This window comes from Rhinopithecus bieti, unplaced genomic scaffold (genome assembly GCF_001698545.2).
Source record: "Rhinopithecus bieti isolate Rb0 unplaced genomic scaffold, ASM169854v2 scaffold_55189, whole genome shotgun sequence".
Taxonomy (NCBI): domain Eukaryota; kingdom Metazoa; phylum Chordata; class Mammalia; order Primates; family Cercopithecidae; genus Rhinopithecus; species Rhinopithecus bieti.
The window spans coordinates 1281636-1303053 of NW_016821812.1; the positions used below are offsets into that span (position 1 = coordinate 1281636).

The 21418-nt window shown below is 44.9% G+C and overlaps 1 protein-coding gene across 1 annotated transcript in view; it reads left to right on the forward strand.

Annotated features, from left to right (window-relative positions):
* YEATS2 (YEATS domain containing 2) overlaps positions 1–21418 on the forward strand; it is a 112297-nt gene that overhangs the window by 87940 nt on the left and 2939 nt on the right. The window contains 10 exon segments of the mRNA XM_017860613.1: positions 1443–1626; positions 9058–9186; positions 9959–10057; positions 11209–11311; positions 12190–12263; positions 14076–14155; positions 14725–14926; positions 17855–18081; positions 19018–19092; positions 20435–20508. Of these exon segments, the coding sequence (XP_017716102.1) occupies positions 1443–1626; positions 9058–9186; positions 9959–10057; positions 11209–11311; positions 12190–12263; positions 14076–14155; positions 14725–14926; positions 17855–18081; positions 19018–19092; positions 20435–20508 (1247 nt within the window).

Sequence of the window (21418 nt, forward strand, 5' to 3'; positions counted from 1 at the left end):
CCGCGCCCGGCCCCATTTAGCTCTTATATTTAGGTTTCAGATTCATTTGAGTTAATTTTTTTTTTCTTTTTTCTTTTTTCTTTTTTTGCGATGGAGTCTCATTCTGTCGCCCAGTCTGGAGTGCAGTGGTACGATTTCAGCTCACTGCAAGCTCCGCCTCCCGGGTTCACGACATTCACCTGCCTCACCCTCCCGAGTATCTGGGACTACAGGCGCCCGCCACCTCGCCTGGCTAATTTTTTGTATTTTTAGTAGAGACGGGGTTTCACCATGTTAGCCAGGATGGTCTCGATCTCCTGACCTCGTGATCCGCCCGTCTCGGCCTCCCAAAGTGCTGGGATTACAGGCTTGAGCCACCGCGCCCAGCCTTTTTTTTTTTTTTTTTTTTGTATTTTTAGTAGACATGGGGTTTCACCGTGTTAGCCAGGATGGGCTTGATCTCCTGACCTCGTGATTCATCCACCTTGGCCTCCCATAGGCATAAGCCACCACGCCCAGCCACTCGAATTAATTTTTGTACATGGTGTGAGGTAGACACCAAACTTTATTCTTTTTTATGTAAATATCCAGTTGGCCTAGAAACATTTATTGAAAAACCATCTGTCAGCTGTCTTGGAAGCCCACAGACTTGAATGATGTGACTTGACTTCTCAAGCTTCATCTCCTGCAGCTGCTGCTTCTCCTCCTGTGCCTCTTCACGAGTCATACTACTCTGCTTTGCAGTTCCTTGAACATACAGTGTTCTTTCATGCCTCACCAACTTTCTACATACTCTCCTTTGCCAAGAAACCCTGGCATCTCTCCCTTTCTCTGTCTTGAATCTGGAAGATTTCCCTAAAGTGCCTGATGTTTTACCTGAAGCTGTTTCCTGTACCCTCCCCTTTCTATTCCTAGGCAGAAGCAGTACCTTTCTTCTTGGTTGTATTGGTGACATTTGCCTGTGCTTGCCATAGCATCATCATACTTAGGTGACTGTTTCCGTGGTAGCTTTTATCTCAGAGCCTTAGCACTTAACCATTATGCTGGCCATGCAGTAGATGTTTGTTGAATGAAGTGACAGACTTTAAACATTGTCATGTATTCTTAATAAAGCTCATTTTTAGTCCATGTGTATATTCTGAGAATATGTCCTCCTAATTTTTTGGTGATGAAATTGCCTTTTATAAAGGGATATAATAGGTGGTGAATTTTTAAAATATGATCACCCTATGATACTTCCTTGTTTTACATTTTTTAAATTTTCTTGGTCCATGAAATGTAAAAGTACAGGAACCATTGAACTACAGAAGTAATCTTTTTTAAAATGGTATGGCATTTACTAAGTAGTCACTAACACCTAATAGATGATACTTAGTGTGTGTGCTGTGTGGCCATCACTGCTCTTAGTCACTCACTCTGCTTCCTTCCTGAATTGTGTTGTTTCTGGCCCCATGGGTGAGCAGTCTGAGGGAATGGTTCCCATGTCTTCATCTACGGTCAGTTCTGTAACGAAAACTTCTGGGCAGCCGCAAGTGTGTGTGAGCCAGACCACCGTGGGAACCTGCAAGGCTGCCACCCCCACCGTCGTCAGTGCCACGTCCCTCGTGCCCACACCAAACCCCATCTCTGGGAAAGCCACAGTATCAGGTGAGTTTCATTGTGATATTATTTCTCTCTCTTTTCTCTCATAGGGCTAGAATATTTTTGGAGGATCTTTTTTGTTTGTTTGTTTGTTTGAGATAGCGTCTCACTCTGTTGCCAAAGCTAGAGTGTGATATCACAGTCTTGACTCACTGCAATCTCTGCCTTCCAGGCTCAAGCCATCCTCCTACCTGAGCCTCTTGAGTGTCTGGAACCACGGGCACACATCACACCCAGCTAATTTTTTGTTTTTGGTAGAGATGGGGTTTCACCATGTTGTCCAGGCTGGTCTCGAACTCCTGAGCTCAGGTGATCTGCCCGCCTCGGCCTCCCAAAGTGCTAGGACTATAGGCGTGAGCCACTGTGCCCAGCTATTTTTTGGAGGGTCTTAAGCAATATTTTGTATAATAAATTGTTAAAAGTAATCCAGCAGCATTTTTTGAACAGGTACTTTTTAGATAAATTATTTTGTTTAAAATCTATATATCAGATTTTGTCTGAGACTTTAAATTATCATTTGAAAGTTACTCTTTGAATTTTTGAATGATATAATAAAACCTTAGCCACGCAGACAGAACCCTACTGGGTATTTTAGCTTTTTTTATAATGTAATTTTGCAGAGAGCCAAGAGTTTGCTTTCCTTAAAGTACTAATTTCTTTTTTCCTATAATCAGTGTTGAATAGAATTCACTATAAAATGTATAGCTTTCTTTGCTTTCATAAACAAAGTATATAAAATATATCTTAGCCTTGGTGACTCCAAGTCATAATTTTTAACATTAGTTATTATCTTGGCTAGTGTTAGAATGATAGGCTGGAGATCCAGTAAGAGCTATGGTGTCTTTGTGCCTGCACTAGAGGGCCTCAGAAAAGTGTACCTTTTGCTTCTGAGTAACAGAGAGCATGCGTCCTGAGACCAGATGGGCTAGTTGAAGTGATTTGCTTCAATTTCTCAGCTGTAAATGAGATGGATGATAATACCTACTTCATGAGTTCGAGAGGTTTAAATGGGTTAGTAATATATCTGTGCTTAGAATACTGTCTGGCGTGTAGTGGCCATTATATAAACAATTGCCTCTGCCATTATTGTCTGTCATCATTCTTGTTGTTAGTCCATAGTCCTTTATCTGCAATTCTAAAATCCCTAAAGCTGTGAAAAGCAAAGATTTTATTTTTTTAAATTTTACTTTAAGTTCTGGGATGCATGTGCAGAACGTCCAGGTTTGTTACATAAGTGTACATGTGCCATGGTGGTTTGCTGCACCTGTCAACCCATCATGTAGGTTTTAAGCCCTGCATACATTAGATATTTGTCCCAATGCTCTCCCTCCCCTTGCCCCGCACCCCCCAACAGGCCCCGGTATGCGATGTTCCCCTCCCTGCGTCCAACTGTTCTCATTGTTCAGTTCCCACTTACGAGTGAGAACATGTGGTATTTGGTTTTCTGTTCCTATGTTAGTTTGCTGATGAGAATGATGGTTTCCAGCTTCATCCATATCCCTGCAAAGGACATGAACTCATTATTTTTTATGGCTGCAAGATTATATTGTATTGTATTGTATTATTATTATTATTGTTGTTGTTATTATTATTATTTTGATGGAGTCTTGCTCTGTCGCCCAGGCTGGAGTACAGTGGCATGATCTCGGCTCACTGCAATCTCTGCCTCCCGGATTCAAGCAATTTTCCTGCCTCAGCTTCTCGAGTAGCTGGGATTAAAGGCACCTGCCATCATGCCTGGCTAATTTTTGTAGAGACAGGGTTTTACAAGGTTGGCCAGGCTGGTCTTGATCCTGACCTCAGGTGATCCACCTGCCTTGGCCTCCCAAAGTGCTGGGATTACAGGCATGAGCCACCATGCCTGGCCAGAGATTTTATTTTTTATAACTAATTTTGGGGCACAATTGGACCTCCATTGACAGCATGTTTATATTATTTAATGTGAATATTTGTGTGTTTTGACATAGAATATTGATGTGTTTGATTACATCATACTGTCTCAGCTGCCAGGAAGCTGATAAAATACATGGCTTTGCTTCTCAAACTTGAATGATCAGTTTTGTTTTTGTTTTTCTACGATCTGGTACAGACAGATACTTCTGTAAAATATAATTAAAATGTCGCAGCACTATCAAACTGTTAAAAGTTTCTACTCTATTATCTTGTTGCAGATTGATACCAGCCAGCATACGGCTGGCACTGGTCTACCGGAAAAACTGAATATCACCGAGATACACACACGCACTCATGCACACACGCGTGCAGACACACCCCTTACTGCCTTTGGATAAGAGGCTGTGGATGTTGTTGTTGTCATTACTATTATTACTTCATTCATATGTAGCTCCACACCAAGCCCCTCGTGTCTTGTTTTTTGGATAGAGAACAAAAAATTAAGGCTGATTATATTTTTCTCTTGATTTCTACCTCCCTGTTAAAATTGACCAACTTCTAGGATAGGGAGTGCTTGTTCTCTACTAACTGAATGTTTTATTTGAGGCCCTGCGTTGGACACTGGAGTAGAAATTGTAGAAATAAAAGGAATTATTATAATAATGAATGCCCTTCCCTTGTCTCTTTTCTGATCATGTTTTTGGCATGTAGTAAATGAAGTCTCCCTGCTGTAAGTTCTAGTTTCCTAAGATGCTGCTGCTGCTGGAACTTTCTGTATCACATTTTCTTTCTTTCTTTTTTTTTTTTTTGAGGCGGAATTTTGTTCTTGTCGCCCAGGCTGGAATGCAGTGGAACAATCTTGGCTCACTGCAACCTCTGCCTTCTGAGTTCCAGTGATTCTCTTGCGTCAGCCTCTTGAGTAGCTGGGATTACAGGCATGTGCCACCACATCCCACTGATTTTTGTATTTTTAGTAGAGATGGGGTTTCACCATGTTGACCAGGCTGGTCTCGAACTCCCGACCTCAGGTGATCCACCCGCCTCGGCCTCCCAAAATGCTAGGATTACAGGCGTGAACCACTGCACCCAGCCCACATTTTCATAAAAGGATCAAACTGTTTCCTACTTATAACCAGCAGTTTTTCAATTAAGTTTTTTGTGTGCATCGTAAACTGCATTAAACAAGGTCTCGTTGGGACAGAAGCTGCATGAGCAAGGGAGAGAGCACGAGGAGATTCCGTCAGAGCACACAGGGCCTGTGTGGGGTGTTGGAACTTTGACTCTGGGGGAAGCCACTGAAGGGTTTTAAGCTAAGGTGGAATATGATCTGCCTTACCTTTTAACAGGATCATTGGTGTAGTATTGACAGTAAGCTCTGGGGCACGAGGTAGAAGCAGGGAATGGACCAGGAAGTAGATACTAAGAAAGAAAATTTGGTGATGTATTAGGGAGCTCTGGCCAGACAAGGATCTTTCCCAGAAGTGAAGGGCATGAACTGCCAGTTTCAAAAGGCACACTGGTCTACCGGAAAAACTGAATATCACCGAGATACACACACGCACGCATGCACACACACATGCAGACACACCCCTTACTGCCTTTGGATAAGAGGCTGTGGATGTTGTTGTCATTACTACTATTACTTCAGAATAATAAATTGATTTTATTATTTTTTTATAAAGAATTATAAAGAAATTTTTTATAAAGAATTATAAAGAAATTGAAAATTTCAGAAATTACATTATCATTGACCTTCTTAGTGGCAGTGCTAGAAGCTAGCATACTACTGCTTTTCAAAATGCAAGAACATTACTTTCAGTCTAGAATTCTCTAGTTAAGGAGATCATTACAGAGTGAGGGTAGAACTATTTCTGACAGGCAAAGTTTGAAATATATTTCCTGTGTACCCTCTCCAAAGACATTCCTAAAATATGGGATGGGGTTGGGGTTATGTCCCAGTCAGCTATTGTAAGGTGAAAATTTTTTTTTTTTTTTTTGAGACGGAGTCACGCTCTGTCACCCAGGCTAGAGTGCAGTGGTGCGATCTTGGCTCACTGCAAGCTCCGCCTCCCGGGTTCACGCCATTCTCCTGCCTCAGCCTCCCAAGTAGCTGGGACTACAGCCACCCGCCACCATGCCCGGCTAATTTTTTGTAGTTGTAGTAGAGACAGGGTTCCACGGTGTTAGCCAGGATGGTCTTAATCTCCTGACCTCATGATCTGCCTACCTTGGCATCCATAAGTGCTGGGATTACAGGCGTGAGCCACCACACCCTGCCATAAGGTGAAAATATTCTAAATGGAAAAAAATGCATGACTGGCCGGGGACTGTGGCTCACTGCCACTGCCCAGCATCACAAGAGAGGTACAGTTTCTACTGAGTGCCTGTGACTTTCATACCATGCCAAAGTAAAAAACTCCAATCAACCATTGTAAGGGAATGTCTGTATAGGGAAGAAAGGGTATATAAGTGCCTTAAAGGGGGAACTTTTTACACCTTTTCTGGGCCCCATCTAGGGGCTAGATTTGACTTTGACTCTGGGGGAAGCCACTGAAGACCCCATCTAGGGGCCAGGTGCTATGGCTTACAACTGTAATCTCAGCAGTTTGGGAGGCCAAGGCAAGCGGATCGCTTGAGGCTGGGAGTTTGAGACAAGGCTGGGCAATGCTGCAAGACCCCATCTCTTAAAAAAAAAAATTAGCTGGGTGTGGTAGTTGTGCCTGTAGTCCCAGCTACTCGGGAGGCTGAGGTGGGAGGATCACTTGACCTTGGGAGGTCGAGGTTGCAGTGAGCCATGATCGCTTGCATCACTGCACTCCAGCCTGGGTGACAGAGCAAGACACTGTCTCAACAAAAAAACAAAACAAAAAAAACAAAACCAACTACCCTAATAGTAAATCAGTAGGTAAAATTAAAAATTGATGCATCAAGGCCTATAATGAATACATTCCTTTTAAAATTATTTTTATTTTATTGTTAGAGCAGGGTCTTGCTCTGTTTTCCAGGCTGGAGTGCAGGGGCTTGATCATAGCTCATTGTAGCCTCTGAACTCCTGGGCTGTCCTCCCACCTCAGCCTCCCAAGTGGCTGGCATTACAGGGGCATGCCACTACACGGTACTAATTTTGTTTGCTTTTTTTTAGAGACGGGGTCTTGCTTTGTTGCCTAGGCTGGTCTCAAACTCCTGGCCTCAACCAGTCCTCCCTTCTTGGCCTCCCAAAGTGCTGGGATTACAGGTGTAAGCCGCTGCACCTGGCCCTACACATTCTTTTACATATACTGAGATAAATATTAATAAAAAGAATCAAAAGGGATTAAAGTAGATACCAGCAGGGAACTAGATGAAAATAGGGAGGTGGAATGGGGGTTGGCTATGTTTATATAAGCCTTTTAGTACTTTTTAACTTGTTAGCTGGTCAGCATGCATAAAAATACGGAAACTTCAGATCGTTGTTAAACTCCTCAACATCATGTCTCAGGAAGTATTACTACCTGACTGATATAACACTCTTGTATTCCAAAGAAAGATTTTGTTTATTTAAGGCCTTGTTCTAGAAAGTATTTAAGATTATTCCTTTCCTTAGCTCAGACCAGCTGCTTTCCGGTGCCTTAAAGTATCTTTAGCTCCTGATGCTGGTTTTTTTTGTTGTTGTTGTTTTTTTTCAGCGACGGAGTTCTGCTCTTGTTGCCCAGGCTGGAGTGCAATGGCATGATCTTGGCTTACTGAAACCTCCGCCTCCCGAGTTCAAGTGATTTTCCTGCTTCAGCCTCCCAAGTGGCTTGTTTTATAGGCACCTGCCATCATGCCTGGCTACTTTTTTGGTATTTTTGGTAGAGACAGGGTTTCACCATGTTGGCCAGGCTGGTCTCGAACTCCTGACCTCAGGTGGTCCACCTGCCTCGCCCTCCCAAGGTGCTGGGATTACAGGCGTGAGCCACCATGCCTGACCACTGTTTTTAAGTATTTCTTAAAACGTGTTTGTATTGTTTGTGCCTTGTATACTCCTTCCCAGTAAAGGCCCTTTGTGATTTTTTAAGTGGCCCTCTGAATGCCTAGAACAGTTTTACATGGAAATGGGAATATGGAAATCACCTTTAAAATAAAATGAGAGAAAGTGATCCTTTCTAAAATGATAGAGAACATCTGATGTTTGAAAAACAAGGGCTGCACAGAGCTAGGAAATGATGAGGTGTGGTGTGTAGACAGATGGACATACTAGATACGTAGGGACAGTGGGAAGGAGATGCGCATACATTGGGACCAGATTAAAATGGACCTTGAATGCTTGAAGCTAATTTTGGAAATATGTTTTAGGCAGTCAGGAGCCAGCATAGGTTTTTAAGTAGGATAATGACAATGTTTGACATCAAAACACGGAATTTTATATCTAGAACTGTGTACAAAATCCAAAATTTTGTACACATCAGAGCTATGTGCAAAACAAATTGTCATAGAAAACAAACATGGAAGAGTACTATCTGAAAACATTAGTATTGATTATCTCTGCGGTAGGATTTTGGGTGACTTTTTATCCTTTTTACTAGCAAAAATGTTACTTCATGGTTGTGGTACAAGGATACTTTTAATCATTATGGCCAGGCACAGTGGTTCACATCTATAATCCCATTGCTGGCCAGGCGCTGTGGCTCATGCCTGTAATCCCAGCTGAGAGGCTGAGGTGAGTGGATCACTTGAGGTTAGGAATTCGAGACCAGCCTGGCCAACATGGTGAAACCCCGTCTCTACTAAAAATACAAAAATTAGCTGGGCGTGGTGGCATGTGCCTGTAATCCCAGCTACTCAGGAGGCCTAGGCAGGAGAATTGCTTGAACCTGGGAGATGGAGGTTGCAGTGAGCCAAGATGGCGCCATTGCACTCCAGCCTGGGCGACAGAGCGAGATACGACTCAAAAAAAAAAAAAAAAAAAAAAAAAAAAAATCCCAGTGCTTTGGGAAGCCGTGGTGGGAGAATCGCTCGAGGCCAGGAGTTTCAAGACCAGCCTGGGCAACAAAGCAAGACCCCATCTCTACAGAAACAAATTAAAAATTAGCTGTGTGTCATGGCATGCCTGTAGTCCCAGCCACTCTGGAAGCTGAGACAGGAGGATCGCTTGAGCCCAGGAGTTCAAGGTTGTAATGAGCTATGATCGTACCACTGCACTTTTCAACCTGGGCGACAGCCTGTCTCTAAAAATAAAAATAAATAGGGGCTGGGCATGGTGGCTCATGTCTGTAATCCCAGCACTTTGGGAGGCCGAGGCAGGAAAATCGCTTGAACGTGGGAGGTAGAGGTTGCAGTAAGCCAAGATCATGTCAGCCTGGGTGACACAGCGAGACTCTATCTCAAAAAGTTAAATAAATAAACAATTATTGTCATGCCGATGTTTTATTGTGAAATCCACAGCATCTGTTGCCTCCTGCTTCTCGCTCTTTTGTTTACTGGAAGGTAACTTCCTCCATGACAAAATATGGGTGGCACAGAGGATAAGGGACTTTCCTGAAGCACCTGACCTTCAACGTGGCCTTGTCTTCCAATTTGTTCTAGGACTGTTAAAGATTCACTCCAGCCAAGCCAGTCCCCAGCAGGCGGTCCTGACGATTCCCAGCCAGCTCAAACCACTCAGCGTAAACACGTCTGGAGGGGTGCAGACAATCCTGATGCCTGTGAATAAAGGTGAGTGCCTTGCCCACGGGCCTCTGTGCTGTGGCCGCTTCCACGTATCCCAGCATTTACCAGGTGGTGACTGCTCTGCCCGTGTACAGCCGCCCTTCAGCTATCACGGTACTCCCTGCACCTTGAATGCTAGGGCACCAATGCCAGGACTCAAAACCCAAATGTTCATTGGCTTCTAAATAGCTGCCCTTATCTAAAGTTGAGTTGAAGGGGGAATGTTTTAAGTGTTTATAAGAATTTACATTAATTGGATTGTTGTTTTCCTTTCCTTTTTTTTTTTGAGACGAGTTTTGCTCTGTCGCCAAGGGTGGAGTACAGTGGCGATATCTCGGCTCACTGCAACCTCCGCCTCTGGGTTCAAGCGATTCTCATGCCTCAGTCTCCTGAGTAGCTGGCTAATTTTTGTATTTTTTAGTAAAGACGAGGTTTCACCATGTTGCACAGTCTGGTCTTGAACTCCTGACCTCAGAAGATCCACCTGCCTTGGCCCCCCCAAAATATTGGGATTACAGGCGTGAGCCACCACGCCCAGCCTGGCTTGTTACTTTCTTAGTTTAGTGACAGGCTCCCATTTCTACAGTTGAAGATATACCTCAGTTACCCTCATATCTAATAATCGCCCACTAGTAAAAAGGGACTTTGCAATTCCTGTTTTCCTCAAGTTGGCTTTGTGCTGTTCGTCTCATGTGGGGTTATCACCTGGGAGTTAGATCACCCTCATTAAAAATAATCTCTGTATTTGTTATATCCGTCCGTCCTTTTCTCCCTTTAGTGGTTCAGTCATTTTCTACCAGCAAGCCACCTGCCATTCTGCCTGTAGCTGCCCCAACTCCAGTTGTCCCCAGCTGTGTTCCAGCAGCTGTTGCAAAAGGTACATAGGATCTCAGAGTTCTCGTCCAGAAGTTTTGTTATCTTTTTTGTTGTCGTTCACGTTCTCTTCTGATGTCCAGAAGTTTTATGCAGGACGTTACCATAATCTGAATCTTTTGAATTTTCAGCATTTGCAAATCAACCACTTGGCAAATATGTCCTAAATACTCATATGGTAGACTTAACATTGAGGGAAACACAGAGATGTATAAAGGATCATTTCTACCCTTTAATAAATTTATAATAAGGTTGAAAAGAATTGCTGTAGACAGCAAGCAATCATTGATAAACACAAGACATGTGGCCAGGGAAATGATTGCTGAAATATTGCAGCTTGGGATGTCTGATCAGGGTTGGCAGAGGGTGTGGAGAAGGGCAAGACTTTGTACTGACCATGGATTATAACCTGGACTTTAAAAGAGTAGAGGTTTTTTAGCTGTGGGGAGTCAAGGGGTATGCCAGATTAAGGGCACAGGAGAGACAAAGACTCAGCTTCCCCTTTGGAGAAGTGGCAAGTTAGAGGGACTCATTTGGGGAGTATAGTTGTGGTAAAGGGGGTTTAGGTAGGGGCCAGACTTTGGCGAGCTGGCAGTGGGAGACATTCCTGCCCACAAGAGTAGATCGGGATAGCATGGTGGATTAGAGCAACACGCTGACATTGATAACATCAATGTCCAAGCACAGGCATTCTGATTTTTGCTTTCTGCCTTGTGTCTCAGAACGCTAAGATAATGCTGAAAGTTGATAAACTAGCTGGAGAGATGATATTGGAAAGGTCACAATATTAGAACTTAGAACAAACCAGCATTGTACTTCAATGTAGCATTGTTAAATCACATGTGTGGGGAGGGGGTGAGGGATCTTACACAGCAGTATGGGTGGCCCTTTAAGAAATATCTGAGGAGCCATTTTATTGCCCCCGCCCTGTCATGAGGCTGGAGTTGTCCCCCCTGAGATCCAGGCTAACAGTTCTTCCCTTGTCTGATGACCCTGGGATGATAGGAGCCATCTCAGTCCCCTGGCTGTGTCCCCACAACAGCTGGAGTGGCAGTTTCCTTGCTGAGCTTCACTGCAGGAGCTTTGTTTGTGCCTGCACATGTCCTTCCACTGCTAACCCCTAACAGCTGCCTCTTTGTTGCTCTTGCCTTGTAGTGAAGACTGAACCAGAAACACCTGGGCCGAGCTGCCTCTCTCAGGAGGGTCAGACAGCAGTGAAAACAGAAGAAAGTTCTGAGCTGGGAAACTATGTCATTAAGTAATTCTTCCAATCTTTCCTAAAGGAATTCCGCTTTGGGTGTTTGTCATACCTGTGACAGCTGAGTATGTGCAGAGTTGTGTGTGTAGCTCTAAGCCCTTGATGGGAGGAACTGTCTGTGCCTGTGTAGTGGACAAGTGATGCACAGCTGAGGGTCATCATTTTATACAGTGATGTGACTGGAGGTGGCACTTGATTTTGTAGCCTTAGAAGCCTCAGATGGGATTAGACCTCATTTCAGTTGAGATTGCCAACGTGGGCTTTCTCTGCTGAGCCCTTGGGCACAAAATTTCTCCTGTTGCCATCACTCAGGTGTATACGTGCTTTGTGACTGGGTGTCCACATGCCTGCCTAATCTTAGCTGCCTCTTCATGGGCTATACACACTCTTTGCTTCTTCTAAAATGCTTCCTGAGGTTTCGTAATTTCTAAATCAGGAAGCCACTTCTGACCAGCTACTTTTAAGTATATCAAACTGCTGGGGACAATAGAAACTTAGCCCTTTAATATGGTAGATGGAGGCGTGAACTGTAATAACCCTAAGACGGGCATACAGAATTTTTCTCCCCTAGTAGCAGTCACATTGCAAAAAGATTATATTGCTATTTAATTTTAAGGTGTAGATTAACTGTCTGTAATATGCGCATAATCTTCCATTCCTGGAATCTTATTTAGTCTTGACATTTTCTTTTTAAGCATAGAACACCTTTCGTTTACAAAGAAGGTAATCTATGGAAGGAAAGACATGTTAATATGATGTTTTTACATTATAATTCCCTCAGAATGGAATATATCCATTAAGTATATGGCATATATATGGCTATGGAAACTGCTACATGTATTTAATTTATTGCCTTATTTTTTTTTTATCCTTCTCAGGATAGACCATTTAGAGACTATCCAGCAACTCTTAACAGCAGTAGTAAAGAAGATTCCATTAATCACTGCAAAAAGTAAGACAATTACACTGAATATAGGGGTGCATTTTTTAAAGCTGTGAATTTAAGGTATTGAGTCGACTGAAATCACTTGGGTTTGTAAATTAATATTGATAATGGCAGTTACCTTACAAGGTTTCAGCTAGAGTTACAGCTCATTTGCAAGGGTTTTAGCATTCACATGCAGTTAGTTTTTTATTCTTTTTACTGTGTTGTTCTTTAGAAGGAATGTTTTACGTTTTTCATATGTAAATCATAAATTGTTTTGTATGCAGTTAAAACTCTGTATTAGCATTTGGCGTTTATGAATGAGGAAAGCGTTTAGTGTTTGGCTGCAGTGTACCAGGTCCTGTGCAGACTGGGTACGTTCACTGTCTCATATAATCCCAGCCTCCTGTATGGTAGCTGGTGTCATCTCCATTTACAGATGAGAAAACTGAGGATGAACAGGGTTGAATAACTTGCTCGAGATCACAGAGCCATGGGTGGTGAAACAGGATACAAACCTGGTTCTGTTTGACTCTTAAGACCATTCATCTTTCCTCTGAAACTCAGGATTGCACACTGTAGAAATGCACAGTTTTTAAGACCTCCCAAAGTGGTGTGCTGTGTCACTGCCCATCGTTAGCTAGATTGAGTAAATTGCTGCTTAGCCCCAGTTGTTTTGACAGAATCAATAGCCTTTGCTGAGGGGCCAGCAGCCTGCGGACACAGGAGCATGCTCATGGGCAAGACCACCATGCACACTGAGAGGGAAGCCAGGGGCAGCCTCCACGCCACTCAGATTTGTAGGGCTCTGAACACGTACGCCAGGTACAGACCACCTACTTATTTTTTCCAACTGTAATAGCAAAGCAGTAGTCTCTTTTTCTAAGGTAAAGTTTGGGGGATCATTTTGATGTATCTCAGAATAAACTTTTGGTGACAGTTTCCCAGCCTGAGAGAAGAAATTCAAACAAAAAAATCTCTCTCATATATACGTGTTTGTGTGTGTGTGTGTATGTGTATATGTGTATACATATACATGTGTATGTGTATATACATGTATATACACACATACATACACATATATGTATATATACACACACATATACACACACACACACACATACATACACACACACACACAGTTTTCTCTCTCCTTAAAAATACAGAATACAAGAGCTGGAAGGTAGTTCGGATACTATCTTCCCAGCTTTCTCAATTTATAGATAAGAAAACCAAGCTGGTTGCAGTGGTTCACACCTGTAATCCCAGCAGTTTGGGAGGTTGAGGTGGGCAGATCACCTAAGGTCAGGACTTTGAGATCTGCCTGGTCAACATGGTAAAACCCCATCTCTACTAAAAATACAAAAATTAGCCAGGCATGGTGGTGCATGCCTGTAGTCCCAGCTATTCAGGAGGCCGAGGCAGGAGAATCGCTTGAAACCAGGAGGCAGAGGTTGCAGTGAGCTGAGATCGCGCCACTGCACTTCAGCGTGGGCAACAAAGTGAGACACCATCTACCATGGCCACCTTGTGAGTTAATGGCGGGTCCAGGGCTCCTAGTGGAGCGCCAGTTCCACAGACTTTAATAGCCTGTGGCAGTGATTACCTTCTCCACCAAAGAAGCCAAGTTCCCAAGAAGGTGTGTTGCTTTGAGTACACACGACAGGACGCCTTCTCTTCTGAGGAGACGCCCTCCTGGTGTTAGGCTGCATCTTGCCCAGTAAGGAACATACATGCAATAAAGAGATCTGAAGAAGTGACTGGCTTGCCTCCAGCAAATGATATGTGATTGGAATCGTAAGAGCTTTATTCAGGATTTGCTGGGTATGTGCATTCTAGGTGAAGATGCCAGCTGCTTTTCTGCGAAGTCTGTAGAGCAGTACTATGGCTGGAACATTGGAAAAAGGAGAGCTGCTGAGGTAACCTACGTCTGCCTGTTCATTTTGGCTGCCTGCAGAAACCTTTTCTTAGGGAACAGGGATACAGATTGCAGCATATTTTATTGAAATATTTGATGGCTGAATATTTTCCTCAGTTAAAAAAGTCTCATTTTTCAAAGACTTGTATCCAGCCGACTTTCAGGGCTGCCTTCTTTTCCATTACTGGTAGAAACATCCCTCACAGTTTCTAACTTTTTTTCTGAGTTTCAGAATTTTAAATGAACTTGCGTATCGAGTCCTTACAGTGGGAAGGTGCTGTGGTCGGTTTAGGGAAAGTTGGGATAGGAGGGGAAGTGGGAGGTCCTAGGTTGAGACCAGGTGAAAATCTTTAAAGGCCAAACCTAGGAGTTGCTGTTTTAGTTATAAGCATTAGGGAGCTGGTAGAAGTTCTACTTTTTTTAAGTGGGGAGTAACACAATCAGGTTTTTTTTCTTAAAAAAAAAAATTCTAACAGGTTAAGTTAGGATGGTGATTTATGATTGCATGATAACGTAGTTGTGTTAAGTGGAAGGATTTGATTATGGTTCCAAAAAAAATTTTGTTTTAAGTGGCAAAGAGCAATGACAATGCGAAAAGTCTTACAAGAAATCCTGGAGAAGAATCCGAGATTTCACCACCTGACTCCCCTCAAAACCAAGCATATTGCTCACTGGTGCCGCTGTCATGGCTACACCCCACCAGACCCTGAGAGCCTGAGGAATGACGGGGACTCCATCGAGGATGTGCTGACCCAGATCGACAGCGAGCCTGGTAAGCCTTCAGAGCGCCTGGCAGCCTGGGGGCATTCGCTTAGAGAGAGGTGAGGATTTGGAAGAGGTGCTGTAGAGAACAAGAGCATTTCCTACCTCCTGCCATGTCCTCCCTGGGACTATGCAGTCCCCGTGGAGCTGTTGGTACCCAAGTATCTCAAGTGTTGTGCCCCAGCCACAAATGTTCCAGCCCTTGCCGTGCAGCAGGCTCACACTGTTCACTCCAGAGTCCCTGCTTGGCATCATTTCTTCTTTGAAGACTCCTGATCCATCTCCTTTCCTGCAGATCGAAGCAGCTTCCCCATCTTTTGTGACCTTAAGGACCCCCCTATGCCCCAGACAAGTCTGTGCTCCTTCTGTGAAGATGAGGCCTGTGTCTCATCTGTTACTTTATCTCCAAACCCAGCTTGGAGGACGCCACCCAGTGTGGGAGGCACTTGTGAAAACTAGTAATGTTGCAGGTGAAATGAATTGTTTTATGATAAAAAAGCACTACTAGGCCAGGCGCAGTGGCTCACACCTGTAATCCCAGCATTTTGGGAGGCTGGGGCAGGCGGATCACGAGGTCAGGAGTTCAAGACCATCCTGGCTAACACGGTGAAACCCCGTCTCTACTAAAAATACGAAAAATTAGCCAGGCGTGGTGGCTGCCCGCCTGTGGTCCCAGCTACTTGGGAGGCTGAGGCAGGAGAATTGCTTGAACCAGGGAGGCAGAGGTTGTAGCGAGCTGAGATTGCACCACTGTACTCCAGCCTGGGCTGCAGAGCAAGACTGTCTCAAAAAAAAAAAAAAAAAAAACCACTGCTGCAGGGCCATGGGATGTAGGACCAAGGGATTAAAGATACGTAGGGAGAAGAAGCATTTTGAGTTTCACCTTAAAGAATAAGAAGGGTTGGACCGGGCATAGTGGCTTATGCTTGTAATCCCAGCACTTTGAGAAGTCAAGATTGCTTAAGCCGCCAGGAGTTTGAGACCAGCCAGGGCAACATAGTAGGACCTTGTCCATACAAAAAATACAAAAATTAGCTGGGTGTGGTACCTCGCCTGTAGTCCTGGCTACTTGGGTGACTAAGATGAGAGGGATCACTTGAGCCCGGATTGCGGCTGCAGTGAGCCATGAGCACGCCACTGCACTCCAGCCTGGGCAACAGAGCCAGACCCTGTCTCAATAAAATAAAAAGATAGGTTGTTATCTGCCCCCAGCCCCATTTATGTAGAAAAACAGAAGCTCTGCCTCCCTGTCCAAGGAAACCTGGAGCGTAGAGGTGGGGTTCCTTTAAGACTTAGGGCCAGGCTCAGTGGCCTCCCACTTTGGGAGGCTGAGGCAGGAGGACTGTTTGAGCCCAGGAGTTCAAGACTAGCCTGGACAACACGGTGAAAATTTGTCTCTACAAAAAATGCAAAAATTAGCTGGGCATGGCGGTGCACGCCTGTAGTCCCACCTACTCGGGACGCTGAGGCGGGGGGATTGTTTGAGCCCAAGAGGTTGAGGCTGCAGCGAGCTGTCATCATGCCACTGCTCTCCAGCTTGGGTGACAGCACAAGACTGTGTCCAAAAAAAAGGGCAAGTCCCGTCTTTGCCATTAAGTTTCTTGAGAGCCTAATGCAGGATGGCCTCTCCTCTCATCTCCTGCAGCGCTTTACATCAGCAGCACAAGGGCTTGTCTGACTTTGCTGTCTAAGCTACTCGGAGAGCAGAGACCGTATTGATGTTTCCCGGGCTTCACTGACACTGTGTGGAAAGCACAGTCCTTGCATGTACTAGGCTTCCTGTTAATCTGACTGATTACAGACAGCCCCTGACCTACAGTGGTTTGACCGTGATTTGATTTTGTGACTTTACAGTGGTCTGAAAGCTGTAGGCATCAGCACAGGCCTTGACTTCTGATGGGATTGCATCCAGATAAGGCCATCGTAAGTTGAAAATATCCCAAGTTAGGCCGGGCGCGGTGGCTCAAGCCTGTAATCCCAGCACTTTGGGAGGCCGAGACGGGCGGATCATGAGGTCAGGAGATCGAGACCATCCTGGCTAACATGGTGAAACCCCGTCTCTACTAAAATACAAAAAACTAGCCGGGCGAGGTGGCGGGCGCCTGTAGTCCCAGCTACTCCGGAGGCTGAGGCAGGAGAATGGCGTAAACCCGGGAGGCGGAGCTTGCAGTGAGCTGAGATCCAGCCACTGCACTCCAGCCTGGGCGACAGAGCAAGACTCTGTCTCAAAAATATATATATATATCCCAAGTCAAAGAATGATGTTTTTCAACTTATAATGGGTTTTCCAGGATATAGCGCCATCCAGCATAACTTGAGCAGCTGGAGCGTGTTAGAGCCCAGTCAGTAAAACAAAAGACCAGAAGCTGGGTGCCCTTAAATCTTGTACCTGGTGTGGACCTCACACACTCATCCAGAAAGTGGAAGGGCGCTAGTGCCCTAGACCTGGCCTTAAGGTCCTCACACTCCTGATTAGGCTTTGTATAAACTACCTTATTAGAAACTGGACCCATAATATACATTGAAGTGTTAACAGTCCTGCTCTCTGAGCAGTGAGAATAGGGGTGATTCTTTTTATTTTCTTCACTCTGCATTTCTAAATTTTCCAAATTTGAGATGTAGAAAAATCAGGTTAGTCCTTAATACTCAGAGGGAGGGGAGTGGCCTGGTTTTTGGTGGTAAAAGTGAGAATTCCGTACTCTTTTGTCTTAGATGGCAGTTGCTTTACATAGATCACACACAAGATGCCTGTCTTTGTGCCTTTCTCCCTCATGAATTACTAGCTGTCATTATTATAGATCCATAGAATATTAGAACTGGAAAGAAGGTCAGCTCCGCTGATGCTTTTCCCCCTTCCTCAGACCATGGGTCTCTTGGAGATGGTAAGTCCTCTTCCGTTGGCCCCACAGCTGTCTTAACGCTGCTCGCTTTCATTTAGAGTGCCCATCATCGTTCTCCTCTGCGGACAACCTCTGCCGCAAACTGGAGGACCTGCAGCAGTTCCAGAAAAGGGAACCCGAGAATGAGGAGGAGGTGGACATCCTCAGCCTCTCTGAGCCAGTAAAGATAAACATCAAGAAGGAGCAGGAAGACAAACAAGAGGAAGTCAAGTTCTACCTGCCACCAACCCCAGGGTCTGAATTTATTGGGGATGTCACACAGAAGGTAGGGGTTGTGGTGTTAATAGTTCATGCAGCAGAACAGACTCAGAGCTGGACATTCAGACATTCAGCCTCACAGACCCAGACCCAGATGTTCAGCCTCACAGACCCAGACTCAGACCCAGACTCTTCTAGTGGTGTAAATGCTTGACTTCCTTCTGCCTGGTTGACCCAGGTGTGCTCTCTGGGCTCCCATCTTCCTGCATCAGAGCCCTTGGGCAGAAACGCTAATTACACGTGAAAAGGTTGCTTGTTGAACACAGACTTGAAGCAAAGCTGGCTAGATAGAAACGGTTGATTACTCTTCATCTCATTTTTTCTCATCTGCCTCAGTAGAAGCACCTTTCCCTCATGAGGCTTGTCGTATTTCTGAGGTGCGCGTCAGTGCGAAATCCCCCCCGATGTGTTGATAGGTCCTGAGTGCCCCGCCTGTGGTGCAGATGGCATGCACCTACCTTATTATACCGGAGAGAGGTACTTATCCACCCTGCTAGAGCCTAGCAGCTCTTCAGCATCTGTCAGTTGCTCAGGGCCCGAGGTGAAAGACAGTGTGCTTTCATTGGCTGCCATGAAAAATGGGCAAGATGCAGTTTCCAAGTGCAAACAGGACACTGGAGTCTTGATTCCAGAACTTCCAGAGTGGTGTTCGCTTATCAGAGCTCATGGCAGATCCCAACCAGGTTCTTCCACGAAGGAGATTTGAGAGTTAAAGTAGGATTATAGTCACATTTTAGAAATCAGCCAGAAATGTGGAAAAACAAGATAACATTCGTCTAGATGTCATATTCTGTGTTCCTTTCCAGTGAATTTTGCCCAGCATGTTTGCAGAGTCCTTCTTCCAACCAGGCATCTCTTTGGGTGTCAAAGAGTTATGCTTGGTTGGCGAGAGGCTGTTTTTAAAGCAGCGATACGAACAAACGGCTTTCTTCTGCTTTTCCAGATTGGGATCACCCTGCAGCCCGTGGCGCTCCACAGGAACGTGTATGCGTCCGTGGTGGAGGACATGATCCTGAAGGTGGGTGCTTCCAGGGGCCGCCAGCCAGGAAGGGTGGTTGCATCCCAGGCGGTTTGGAGTAAGGGGCAAGGACAGAAAAGGAACAAAGATAACATGCTTTAAAATTTCTCATCTTATTTGAGCTTAGGTTCTCTCTTTTTGTTTTTTTTCTTCTGATTTTTTTTTTTTTTTTTTTTTTTTGAGACGGAGTCTTGCTCTGTCACCCCACGCTGGAGTGCAGTGGCCGATCTCAAGCTCACTGCAAGCTCCCGCCCCCCGGGTTATACGCCATTCTCCTCCCTCAGCCTCCCAAGTAGCTGGGACTACAGGCACCCGCCACCTCGCCCGGCTAGTTTTTTGTATTTTTAGTAGAGACCGGGGTTTCGCCATATTAGCCCAGGGGATGGTCTCGATCTCCTAACCCTTGTGATCCGCCCCGTCCTCGGCCATCCCAATAGTGCTGGGATTTACAGGCTTGAGCCACTGCACCCGGCCTTTTCTTCTGATTTTTAAGTGGACTAAGTTATGTTTCCCCTGAGTACTCATGTCGCTCTGAAGATATTTTTCCACGTGGTTTCAGGTGCCTCCTAAGACATTCTGGAGGAGGGTGGTCAGTGCGCTCGTTGCTTTAGGAGGTGGCAGAGACAAAGCTTACGATTTTCTGTACATGTCACAACGGCAAACAGCCCAACTGTCCTGACCCTGGCAGGGGTGTGAAAATGCCGCAGCCTCCTTCCCCAGCCTGATCCTAGGTCAGCAGTTCCTTTCCTCGTGGATCCTCCCCAAGAATAGGGGTACCTCAGTAACAACTGCTTTCCTTAAATACAATGTCTAGAGCTGGGTGCGGTGGCTCACGCCTGTAATCTCAGCACTTTGGGAGGCCGAGGCGGGTGGATCACTTGAAATCAGGAGTTTGAGACCAACCTGGCCAACATGGTGAAACCCCATCTCTACTAAAAATAAAACATTAGCCGGACTTGGTGGTGCTCGCCTAGTAATCCAAGCTACTTGGGAGGCTGAGGCAGGAGAATCGCTTGAACCCAGGAGGCGGAGGTTACAGTGAGCCGAGATCGTGCCACTGCACTGCAGCCTGAGGAACAGAGTGAGACTCCATCTCTCAGTCAATCAATCAGTCAATAGAATAATGTCTGATTAATGAAAATCACTCCAATTCATAATTTCCCAGAAACATGGCCTTTATCAACTATCGTCTATTACTGAGACTTTTAATTTTTTCTTAAGGACTTTTCAATCCCTAGGTGCAGTTGTTTCAGACATTTGGGGTAAGGGATGGGGTTAGATGCGTCCCTTCTTGCCAGCAAGCAGATGGCCATTTGAAGAATAACAGCGCCTTCCATTGTAGGCTACAGAACAGCTGGTGAATGATATCCTGAGACAGGCTTTGGCAGTTGGATACCAGACAGCTTCTCACAACAGGTATTACTATCTCTGCAGTCCGTGGTGTGAGGCTTATACCTCTTTCCTAACAGTTGAATTACCCATGAAGGTATTTTATACTTACATCAATCCAGTAGGAGGTGGAGTGAGTGCTTAGGACACTCTTAGAGCCAGGTGAACTCAAGGGTCTGCTCTGTCATTTTTAGAGAACCTTGGTTGTGAAAGCTCACTCAGCTTTGCTCAGAGGTTTATATCCTCCTCCTCATTACTTCACAGACACCTAGGACCCTGTTTTATTACAGGGTTGAATAAATATTAGCTTTGCAATTAAAGATAACAGTGTCCATTACATGTCAGACATGAGGGCCAAGCATTGCATATATTACTTGTTTTTCATTGCAGAACTATTATTCCCTTTTTAAAAATCAGGAAACCGGGCTTTGAAAGGTAATCTTACCCAGCTTTCCCAGAAAATACAGTGGAGACCTGGACTTCCGACTCAGGTCTCACTGGCTCTGAGGCTCCCAGGCTTGCCACTGCTCTTTGCTGACTCTCATTGTCTTTGATTGAGACACTGAGTTTCAGGCTTTTCCTAGGCCCTGAAAGAATGGTAGATAGGCCACATCTGCTTTTCTTGCAGAGGAAACGAATATTATTTTATTGCATTATGCTAAAGGCTGTCACAAATTTATAAAATTGTAGCAAAGTGCCTGAGGACATGAAGGGCCTAAATCAGAGGAATATTAGATGAAGCTTCACAGGAATATATCAGACAACATAGACGTCTTTAGAGAAAAGGAGGTGAACCAAGAGTTCCGGTCCTGCTGCCCGCTGTCCTGCTTGGACCCACAAGTGAGCCAGGGGCCTCCTGTGGCTCCTGCTCACCTCTGTGCTCCCTGTTCTGGAGGGGTAGAGTGACTTGGGTGCTTTTTTTTTTTTTTTTTTTTTT